The sequence below is a fragment of the Pygocentrus nattereri genome, chromosome 17, assembly GCF_015220715.1.
Source record: "Pygocentrus nattereri isolate fPygNat1 chromosome 17, fPygNat1.pri, whole genome shotgun sequence".
Taxonomy (NCBI): Eukaryota; Metazoa; Chordata; class Actinopteri; order Characiformes; family Serrasalmidae; genus Pygocentrus; species Pygocentrus nattereri.
Window position 1 is genome coordinate 19,099,038 of NC_051227.1, and position 12,128 is coordinate 19,111,165.

A 12,128-nucleotide genomic window follows, 5' to 3' on the forward strand; every position below is an offset into this window, starting at 1 on the left:
GGGAGTTTGGCCCCATTACTGCTATAGCACCTATCAACTTATCTCTACCTGTGTTATACTTTCCCGGTTAAGTCTTTTCTTTTCATTTTGAACACACTAGAAGGTGCTAATGGGTAAGTTAAGTAAAAGCATGCGTGGGGTTTTCTTTCTTGAATGTAGGCCTAAACAAGGTGAGTGTAAGTCTGTTATTCTTGGTTATAGACCTTCTTTTCACACCCAGGTGTTAATGGAACCAATTATGTAGTTGATTGGTATTGGACTTGTGGTAGCCTAACTTTTGGGATGGTCATTGTGCTTTTACATCACTAATTTCTCCTGTGACAGCAGGAACGGAGGGAAGCGTGACACTAGCACACTGTCAGTAACAACATTTTCTATAAAATCATTTTATATCAGGTCTAGTCATTATATTTTTTTGTCTCAAATATTTGTAATATTTGTGTACGTTTATTTTCTAAAATTAAAGTCTGTGTGCATATAAATTAGTTTGAAGAGATTACAATCTAGCTAGAGCTTGTATGCAGGATAATAATCTAGGTGGTCCCAGGGTGCACAAGCAGTAGCAAACAGTCAGCGTGGTACTGACCTTATCATGCCAGTGGACCTCACTTTAATCTCATCCCAAAGCCTAATCCTAACCTTCACTCTGACCCTAATCCTAAACCTAACCTTAACCCAAACCCAAAACCTCATCCCTAACAATCACACTGGCCCTAATCCTACACCTGACTTTACCCAAAACCTAGTCCAGTTAAGCTTCAAACCCAAGCTGGACAACAAATTAGAGTGGAATAACACTCAGGATGTGTGGACAGGCTTAAAAGACGTTACTGGCGTCAACCACTGGAACCCTAATCCAACAGTTGTTGAGAGCAAACGGGCAAATGAGTCAAGCCAATTCTTTGTACGATTTGACAAAGGTTCTTCTCCAGCTCTAATGTCTCCTACACAGATCAAAATATCTGCACAACATTGCCACTGGCCATTTACAGCCTCCCTGTCCTCCAGCACAACCATTAAAACCTATGACAACCAACAACCGCTGTCTGTAAAATACGCCCACAACTGGAATGACCAGTGATGGTACATTCCCTGCTGATCAGGTGAAGAATGAATTGAAAAAACTCAAACAGAGCAAAGAGGCAGGGCCTGGTGGCATTGAATCTAGAGTGTGAAGTAACTGTGTGGAATTGTTCAGACAATTCATTCTCGACAGCCTTGCAGTTTGGAAATGTAACACTCACACATTGTGTACAAGAAAGGCAAAAGCCACCTGTACTTCTTGCTGAGTTCTTTTGGTATGCGCACTTAGCTCCTACTCCATTCTACAGTCTGTTGCAGTGCTTTATTCTATGCAGCTGTGTGCTGGGACAACAGCATTAACAAAAGTGTTCTGAACAAATTGAGGAAACGTAGCTGGACTCTGGAGTCTGTAGAACAAAGGACTCTCAACAAGCTGTTAGCCATCTTGGACAATACCTCAAACCCCTGCATATTACACTGGAAAAACAGAGATGTACATCGTGTGGCAGACTTACAGTTTCGATTGCGCTGTGTTGAAGAGTGCCATGTGAGATCTTTCCTCCCCACTGCTATAAGGCTCTACAATGGGTCTTCCCACAGCAATACTGATCTACTGCTGTCTCAACTGCACCAAATCCCATCACTGTAACATATTTTCTGCTGATATCTGGGCCTCTTTTGGATCTAATTCATTTTTGCCAGTGGGCAACACTGCAGTGTCTCTGCGAGACCTGGCTCACAGTTTGCCAGTATGTAGTAGTGCTGTGTCAGAAATGGACCAGATCTGTTTTGGGACATGTGGGTCTTTGATATTTGGGATGAGGTCCCAGATAGCAAGCATATATTGGTCCACTGGCATAGATTATTGTCCTACTTACAAGCTCAAGCTAGTTTTCTCCCCAAACACATTTCAAATACACATAGCCTTTTGGGTGTGGGGTTGTTTAGTTGGGTTGAGTTTCTGCCACAGAGAGGAATCCGATGGCCTTCCCACCATTCAGACTTTGTTTTTCAGTTGCCTTTCTGCTGGTTCTAATAAGAGTATTTCCAAATTCCTCTGTTTATATACTGTATATATTTATTTATTTAAAAACTCCAGCAGCACTGCTGTGACTAATCCACTCAGACCAGCACAACACACTATAACACTTTTTTTTTTGCTAACCTGTATCCAAAAACACACACATACACACACACACACACACACACATACACACACACACACAAACACTTGTTCATTTGGTTGAATAGAATTTTTTTTTCTTTTAATGTTAAATGCAACTTATTTTTGAGTTGGATTGGGCGGCTGGTATTAATCAAATACTACAAATATTGTTTGAATAATGTTGTGAATAATAACTGAAATGCCCAGTAGCAGGTCTGATTCTGTAAGAAACTTGGAAGCACAGTCAGATAGGGTGCCTTTTCTGTCTGTGACCATACCCCTCCATTTCCCACCAAGACACATGTGCATTTTTTACATAACTGCTTAGAAATTATGCCTGTAACTGTACATCATGAACAAGGTGTGCTGCTGGTGTAGTACAAGCCCTAAATTCCCTTGAGTATAGGAAGCAGAAACCGCTTTAGAAAAACTGTATTTGCTGATTCTGTCCTTCAAATAAAATGTAAATGATATGGAAATCACCAGCCCCAGCATGAATTGTGGTACAGAGCCATGGTAGTGAGAGGTGATCTGTTGGGATTTGAAAAGGACATCTATACCGGGTGTATAAAATTGCCATGCAAGGTGAAACTGCTGCACATGACCATGTGTACAATTATAGAGATCTGAGAGATTCCTCACATACATTGTTAAACTTGCTGCCAAATTCTCACTAAGACTCTCCATTTAACTTGATATGATCAGAGATTTTGATATGCCAAAAAGAGATTTTTTCTAGGTAAGCAAAACAAAGAAAATAAGTACATAATGGATTGTAATTTCTCCATATATGCAAGATCTTTGACTTTGGAATCACTGGACTTACCTTCATCTAACATTTTTCCAGCATTCATATTTGGAACTCTCACCTATTGCTTCATTTTGCTTTTCAATATGACTGTGTTGCTCACTATTGCTCTGAACAGGAAACTTCATAAGCCTATGTATGTTCTGTTGTTTAACTTGCCACTCAATGATATGATGGGTGCCTCAGCCTTTTTCCCTCAGCTGGTGTCTAGTATTCTGTCACAGAATAGATCCATCACTTACTCTGCTTGTTTTGTGCAAGCCTTACTGATTCATCTGTATGGAGCTGGAACATTTCTCACTCTCACTGCTATGGCTTATGACAGATATGTTGCAATCTGTTGTCCATTGAAATACAACACCATGATGTCTCCAAATAACTTGCTGAAAATAATTATAATAATGTGGATCTTAAATGTTACTTTGATTGGCATACTACTTGCAATGAACTACCGCAAAGAGATTTGCAGCACACAAATAGTGGACATTTTCTGCAATAATCCATCTTTAATGAAGCTGGTATGTGAGGACACAAGGGTAAATAACTACTATGGACTGTTTGTAATGACCTTTTTTGATGGTCTGTCTCTGCTGATAGTGGTCTTCACCTACGTCCAAATTTTAATCACTGTTGTGGTTAAAAGACAATCTGATGCCAGAAGTAAAGCAATTCAGACTTGTGGTACACACTTAATTGTGTTCTTATGCTTTGAGTTCAATACATTCTTTGCATTTATTGCTCACAGATTTGAAACAGCATCCCCAAGCTTACGAAGGGCCTTAGGTGCTTCTGCTGTGATATTTCCTCCAATACTTAATCCTCTAATATATGGGCTGAAAACAAAAGAAATTAGAGAGAATTTTATTTTATTTTTCCATAAGGTCTTCCCACAAAAACAGAAAAACAAACTCGTTGGGGTGAAACATTAAAATTGCAGTAAAAAATTGGTCATTTGCCACCAATTGATTGCTTTTCATATGGATTCCTTACAAAAGTGACATTTTATGTCAGCATTTAGAACAGTTTGCTCTGCTCTCTCTTGTGTAGACTGAGGGTCTGGACTGAATGCAAATAATAAATAACATGGTCATTGTTGTCGCAATTTACGGTCAGAACTCATTTTAAACCAAATTCTTCTTAACATTACTTATTTATCACAGCTCATACCAGTGCCAACACAATGCTGGTGTGAAAATATATATTTTATGTTTATTCAACAATATAATATTGTTCTTTTTGCAAAACAAGCAGTAGTATTTGAGCTTGCTGTAAAGATAAAGATCAACTAATGGAAAATAACTTTTCTTAAGGACTTTTATTTTCATTATATACATACTCAATCAGCAACAAGCCCTTTCACCAATATACTGTCACAGAATAGATCAATCACTTACTCTGCTTGTCTTGTGCAAGCTTTACCAACACATGTATGGAACTGGAGCATTTCTCATTCTCAGTCCTATGGCTTATGACAGATAGATGACTATTTGTTGTCCTTTACAATAAAAAATTAATTCATGCATTTCTTTGTACAGTGGGAGAAAACCCACACAGACATGGGGAAAACATGCAAACTCCACACAGAAAGGACATTGATCATTTGGCCAAGGGACAGAGCCCAAGCTTGCTGTAAGGCAACAACCCTACCCATTATGTCACAGTGCTGCACTGTCTCCAAACAAAAGCAGTAGTAGTTCATAATGTGATATTCTATACAAGGTTATAGGTTCAGCTATTGTAAGAATGAAAGACTGTTTTGTTGATGGACACTGAGTCAGGTTTTACTGAGTAGTAATGTAGTGTTGCTGTTCAGTAGGTGTTTCTAAAGCCAGTGGTGTTCCTGTACTGTTTTTGTTTGTTTCTTTGTCTTTTGTCCTCTCTTGTATAGCCCCATACTTTGCCTATAGCTAAAGAGTTTTCAGTTATATTCATTTAGCTAGAAAGTAACTAATACTAAATGAACTCATTTTTAAATACAACTGTGTAAAAACAAAATTACCAATTAGTCTCATCATCATTTTTATTTCTATAACATTTTTACAATGCTTAGGGACGCTTTCTAATCAGAAAGTAACAAAATACTTAATCATCAATTCATAACACAGAACACACACACAGCTCCATGGTTCCCACAGTTAGCAGGGGAGATTTAACTGACCATAGTATAGAATCACTTAGTTAGCTCAGAAAGAGTCCTTAGCCATGGCGAAAGTCTCGCACCACAACTACTGTCCATCACACTGGAGGCCAGCCCAGAAAGCCTAGAAGGCCAAAGACGTGCTTAGCTAAGAATTTCCTAGCATTTTCCTGCAGCTGAACACCACCAGGCTCACCCAAGTGGCTGGCCCAGGCAGCAACGTAGCTGCGACATAGCATCGCTTAGGCTGCATTGCTTAGGCAACCATGAGAGGCCTTGTGGCTGCGGCATAGCGCTACTCATACAGCCTAACACTACCAGTCCAGGCAGTCCCAGAGCTGGAGTGCAGTGTCAACCAAGCAGCCAGCCCAGGTTGCAATGTCACAAAACAGCATTGCACATTGATTCCAAATGTTTTTTGCACCTTCTGTCATTTCAAATTTCTGAGCACAGCATTTGAAACTTAAATTATGGTCAGCAGATCTGTCTGACAAACATCCAATACCATTACAATTTATCTGTAATCATATTTATCTGATACACAGAGAAATAAGGATGGAATGAGCTGACATACAGCATTAGAAGAGCACTGGCACTAGACACTTTTAAATATAGGGACATATTCTGAGCTGAAAATGTCACTATCTAGGATCCCTATATTGCACTACTAAATACTAGGTCTCTTGCAAACAAATGTTTTATAGTAAATAATCTTATTATCTCACATAACCTATCTCTTCTTTGTCTCTGACTGAAAGTTGGTTAGACTACTCCAATAGAGAATCTGTCCTTTCATAATCTACTCCTCCAAATTTTGATTTTATGAATGTGTGGAATAGTGACTATTTTTAAAAGTACATTTCAATACCATCAGTTACCATTTGTAGGGATATGGTGAGAGGTTCAGATCAGTGAGCAGCAGTTTGGTTTCATGCCCAGAAAGCGTACCACAGATGCATTTTTTGGGTTGAGAGTGTTGGTAGAGAAGTACAGAGAAGGTCAGAAGGACCTCATTGAGTCTTTGAGAATCTAGAGAAGGCATATGATAGGGTGCCAAGAGAGGAACTGTGGTACTGTATGAGGAGGTCAGGTGTAGCTGAAAAGTATGAGGATAGTGAGACAGTGTTGAGGTGTGACAAATGGTTTCAAGGTGAAGGTAGGGTTACATCAGGGATCAGCTTTGAGCCCCTTCTTGTTTACAATTGTGATGGAAAGGTTGATAGATGAGGTCAGGCAGGAGGCTCCATGGACCATGATGTTTGCAGATGACATTGTAATCTGTGGTGAGAGTAGAGAGCAGGTGGAAGAGAATCTGGAGAGGTGGAGATTTGCACTGGAGAGGAGAGGAATGAAGGTCAGTAGAGACAAGACGGAATACATGTGTGTGAATGAGAGGGAGGCAGGTGGAAAGGTGAAGATACAAGGAGTAGAGGTTGTATAGGTGGATGACTTCAAATATCTTGGGTCAACCAGCCAGAGCAATGGACAGTGTAGAAAAGAGGTGAAGAAGAGGGTGGAGTGGGTGGAGACGGGTGTCAGGAGGATAGCAGCAAGAGTGAAAGGGAAGGTTTACAAGACAGTAGTGCATCCTGCTATGATGTATGGTTTGGAGACTGTTGCTCTGTCTAAAAGACAGGAGGCTGAGCTGGAGGTGGTGGTGATGAAGATGCTGAGATTTTCGTTGGGAGTGACAAGGCTGGACAAGATTAGAAATGAGCAGATCAGAGGGACAGTGAAGGTGGAGCAGTTTGGAGATAAAGCCAGAGAGGCCAGGTTGAGATGGTTTGGACATGTGTTGAGGAGGAATAGTGGATATATTGGTAAAAGAATGTTGGAGATGGAGCTACCGGGTAGAAGGAGAAGAGGTAGACCTCAGAGAAGGTTTATGCATGTAGTGAAGGTGGAGATGGTTGGTGTATCTCTTCTTTGTCTCTGACTGAAAGTTGGTTAGACTACTCCAATAGAGAATCTGTCCTTTCATAATCTACTCCTCCAAATTTTGATTTTATGAATGTGTGGAATAGTGACTATTTTTAAAAGTACATTTCAATACCATCAGTTACCATTTGTAGGGATATGGTGAGAGGTTCAGATCAGTGAGCAGCAGTTTGGTTTCATGCCCAGAAAGAGTACCACAGATGCAATTTTTGGGTTGAGAGTGTTGGTAGAGAAGTACAGAGAAGGTCAGAAGGACCTCATTGAGTCTTTGAGAATCTAGAGAAGGCATATGATAGGGTGCCAAGAGAGGAACTGTGGTACTGTATGAGGAGGTCAGGTGTAGCTGAAAAGTATGAGGATAGTGAGACAGTGGTGAGGTGTGACAAATGGTTTCAAGGTGAAGGTAGGGTTACATCAGGGATCAGCTTTGAGCCCCTTCTTGTTTGCAATTGTGATGGAAAGGTTGATAGATGAGGTCAGGCAGGAGGCTCCATGGACCATGATGTTTGCAGATGACATTGTAATCTGTGGTGAGAGTAGAGAGCAGGTGGAAGAGAATCTGGAGAGGTGGAGATTTGCACTGGAGAGGAGAGGAATGAAGGTCAGTAGAGACAAGACGGAATACATGTGTGTGAATGAGAGGGAGGCAGGTGGAAAGGTGAAGATACAAGGAGTAGAGGTTGTATAGGTGGATGACTTCAAATATCTTGGGTCAACCATCCAGAGCAATGGACAGTGTAGAAAAGAGGTGAAGAAGAGGGTGGAGTGGGTGGAGACGGGTGTCAGGGCTGATGTGTGACAGAAGGATAGCAGCAAGAGTGAAAGGGAAGGTTTACAAGACAGTAGTGCATCCTGCTATGATGTATGGTTTGGAGACTGTTGCTCTGTCTAAAAGACAGGAGGCTGAGCTGGAGGTGGTGGTGATGAAGATGCTGAGATTTTCGTTGGGAGTGACAAGGCTGGACAAGATTAGAAATGAGCAGATCAGAGGGACAGTGAAGGTGGAGCAGTTTGGAGATACAGCCAGAGAGGCCAGGTTGAGATGGTTTGGACATGCGTTGAGGAGGAATAGTGGATATATTGGTCAAAGAATGTTGGAGATGGAGCTACCGGGTAGAAGGAGAAGAGGTAGACCTCAGAGAAGGTTTATGCATGTAGTGAAGGTGGAGATGGTTGGTGTATAAGTAGAGGAGGCAGTGGATAGGACAAGATGGAGGCAGATGATCTGCTGTGGAGACCCATAAAGGGAGCAGCCGAAAGAAGAAGAAGAAGTTAGCATTTGTAGACTTCATCTCCTTTGAATACCTCAATATTGTGCTAAAAGGTACACCAAAGGTTATATTAAGCATTTATAGATCACCATCATACTCTATAGACCTTATTAATTAATTAACTGAGCTGCTTGCAGTTATTTCAACTGACCTTGATCACATTTCTCATCACTGGTGACTTTAACCTTGTGAAAGAGCCAACACACAAATGTGGGCATATACTAGACTTCATTATTATCAAAGTACTGATTATTTCATCTGTTGGTGGTAAAGACTTTGGTATTTCTGACCACTTTTGTTTCTTTTTCAATATTGTAACTACTCCAGCTGCTTAAACTAGATCTGACTCCGTAAAGAAAAGGTTTCTAACTGAGAATGCGAGGGAGCTGTTTATAATGGCTATGGATAAAACACCATGCAAAATATCTGACTGTCCTGAAAATGTTGTCAACAACCTTAATTCTAAAACTGTGAATGTTATTGATGCTTTGGCACCTGTGAAAACCAAAACAATTTGTGGTAGGCAGAAGTGTCTGGGTGATGTAGTCTGGTAGTAAAAACCCAGAAAAGTGAATGCATGAAACCTGAGCTTAATTTATTCATTTATTTATTTATTTTGGAAAAATACTTCTTCTTGTGCGTCTTGCTAGTAAGGATGTGAAAGCTATAATATCCTTTTGTGTAGATTTAAGTGATAATAAGTGGTCAGGAATCCCAAATATAGCGATCAAAAATAACCCTTCCAGAAGCCTTTCAGATCAGGACAAAGAAAACACGTGGCTACTTTGACGAGGAGAGCCATGGCATTTATTACATTTGTCTTCCATTTCTGGATACAATTCAGATAGTCAAGCCTTAGAGAAATGCACCCTGTATAAGACTTTAAATTGGATAAGTCCGAGACGGGCACAAGAGGTGGTAGATCGAATCCTTTCTATGGCCTGTTCCCAGGATTCCGCATGAATTTGTATTGCCAATTCCCGATTCTCCGAATCCAAGAAATAAATTTATTACCAAATCTGAATTTCCTCAAAACTGCAAAGAAGTACTCCCACTCTACCCTATTGAATGCCTTTTTAGCATATAAGGAAATGACAAGTTCAGGAAGTTCAGCCAAATGCCATCCATCCATCCATTCATCACCTTCCGCTTCTCCAGGGTTCGGGTTGCGGGGGCAGCATCCTAAGCAATGAGGCCCAGACCTGCCTTTCCCCAGCCACTTCCACTAGCTCTCCAAGGGGGATTTCGAGGCACTCCCAGGCCAGCTGGGCGATATAGTAACGCCAGCGTGTCCTCGGTCTTCCCCGGGGTCTCCTCCCAGGTGGACTTGCCTGTGACACCTCCCGAGTTAGGCGTCCAGGAGGCATCCTAACCAGATGCCCGAACTACCTCAGCTGGCTCCTCTTGACGTGAAGAAGCAGCGGCTCTACTCCGAGTCCCTCCCAGATGACCAAACTTCTCACCCTATCTCTAAGGGAGAGTCCAGACACCCTGCGGAGGAAACTCATTTCGGCCGCTTGTATTCGCGATCTTATTCTTTCGGTCATTACCCAAAGCTCATGACCATAGGTGAGGGTGGGAACATAGATCGACTGGTAAATTGAGAGCCTTGTCTTATGGCTCAGCTCTTTCTTTACCACAACAGACCGGTAAAGAGCCCGCATCACTGCTGACCCAGCACCAATCCGCCTGTCAATCTCCCGCTCCCTTGTACCATCACTCATGAACAAGACCCCGAGATACTTGAACTCCTCCACTTGAGGCAAGAGCCTATCCCTGACCCAGAGAGGGCTCTCCACCCTTTTCCGCCTGAGAACCATGGTCTCGGATTTAGAGGTACTGATTCTAGTCCCGGCCGCTTCACACACGGCTGCAAACCGATCCAGCGAAAGTTGAGGTTCACGCCCTGATGTCCCCAATAGGACCACATCATCTGCAAACAGCAGCGATGTGACCCTGAGGTCACCAAACCGGACACCCTCCATCCCCTGACTGAGAAATTCTATCCATAAAAATTATGAATAGAATCGGTGACAAAGGGCAGCCCTTACGGAGTCCAACTCTCACTGGGAACGAGTCTGACTTACTGCCGCTATGCGAACCAAACTCCAGCTTTGTTTGTACAGGGTCTGAATGGCTCGTAGCAAAGAGCCATTTACCCCGTACTCCCGAAGCACCTCCCACAGAATAACCCAGGGAACACCGTCGAATGCCTTCTCCAGATCCACAAAGCACATGTGGACTGGTTGGGCAAACTCCCATGAACCCTCCAGAATCCTGGAGAGGGTGAAGAGTTGGTCCAGTGTTCCACGACCAGGGCGGAACCCGCACTGCTCCTCCTGGATCCGAGGTTCGACTATAAGACGAACTCTCTTCTCCAGTACCCATGCATAGACCTTACCAGGGAGGCTGAGGAGTGTGATTGCCCTGTAGTTGGAACACACCCTCCGGTCCCCTTTTTTAAAAAGAGGCACCACCACCTCAGTCTGCCAATCCAGTGGCACCGCCCCCGATGTCCACGCAATGTTGAAAAGGCGTGTCAGCCAAGACAGCCCCACAACATCCAGAGCCTTGAGGAACTCAGGGTGGATCTCATCTGCTGCCCACCGCTCCGGGCAAGTGTGCTCACTGCCCCCTAGTGTGTGTGTGGTGTTTCACTTGCATGGATGGGTTAAATGCGGAGATGGAATTTCCCCGGTTGTGGGATCAAAACAGTATCACTTACTTACTTACTTACTTACTTAGATGCTGAAATCCCTAAATTACTTGCAATTGCATATTGAGAAACGTTGTTCTTAAACTGTTGGACTATTTGCTCACGCAGTTGGTCACAAAGTGGTGAACCTTGCCCTATCCTTGCTTTTGAATGACTGACCCTTTCAGGGATGCTCCCTTTATACCCAATTGAAAGGGTTAACTCTGCTCTAACTCTGCTCTAAGCAGACTTTGCAGCAAGCATAGCTACTGTCCTTGGCAGTTTGCACAAACAACTTGCTCCTCTTATCGGGACAACATCCTGTCCAGAACCATTTGTTCTCTTTCGTAGGTAAGATTATTGTACACAGAGCAGAAGCCCCCCTCCTTTGGGCAGTTCCGGTGGTCTGTGAGTGTCAGCTTAGCATTTCATGACTGTTAGACAACTTATTTGGGTCCACCCTGTTTGCTTGTACGCAACAAGGCAGGACGTGTTTGTATAAAAGAAGGAGTGCCCTTCTTTCTTTGTGCAGAAGACTTAATAAACTCTTTGATTGATTATGAGAGTGGTTCTGTCTTTCTGCACCGAGCACTCTTGCTGCAACTGAGACTTTCCACAGGACAGGTGATCCACTCTCTGGTTCCTCTTCATGAACGGACCAAAAACGGCCGGTCCTTTCACCAATCATGACACTCACCTGTTTCCGATGGACCTGGTCCCCTGTGGAATGTTCCAAACAGGTGTTTTTTGAGCATTCCTCAACTTTCCCAGTCTTTTATTGCCCCTGTGCCAACTTCTTTTGAATGTGTTGCAGGCATCAAATTCAAAATGAGTGAATATTTGCAAAAAACAATAAAGTTTATTCGTTTGAAAAGGATTTGCAGATCATCGTATTCTGTTTTTATTTATGTTTTACACAACATCCCAACTTCATTGTAATTGGGGTTGTATAAAACCTGGTATAGCCTTTTTATATATCAGTATCCAGTGAGATTGAAGGACAAAACAAAACAAAATAAATGCCTGCTATCAACAAACAATAGTAACACCAACCTAGTTAGCGCAACAAACCAGTAAACCACCTAAGAGTG

General features: G+C 42.3%; 1 protein-coding gene across 1 annotated transcript; it reads left to right on the plus strand.

Moving 5' to 3' along the window:
* Window positions 1-2,956: 2,956 nt before the first annotated feature.
* On the plus strand, window positions 2,957-3,925 carry LOC119265785 (putative gustatory receptor clone PTE01). Its single transcript, XM_037546781.1, has one exon. It carries the CDS (start codon window positions 2,957-2,959, stop codon window positions 3,923-3,925), a length of 969 nt encoding a protein of 322 aa, XP_037402678.1.
* Window positions 3,926-12,128: the final 8,203 nt, after the last annotated feature.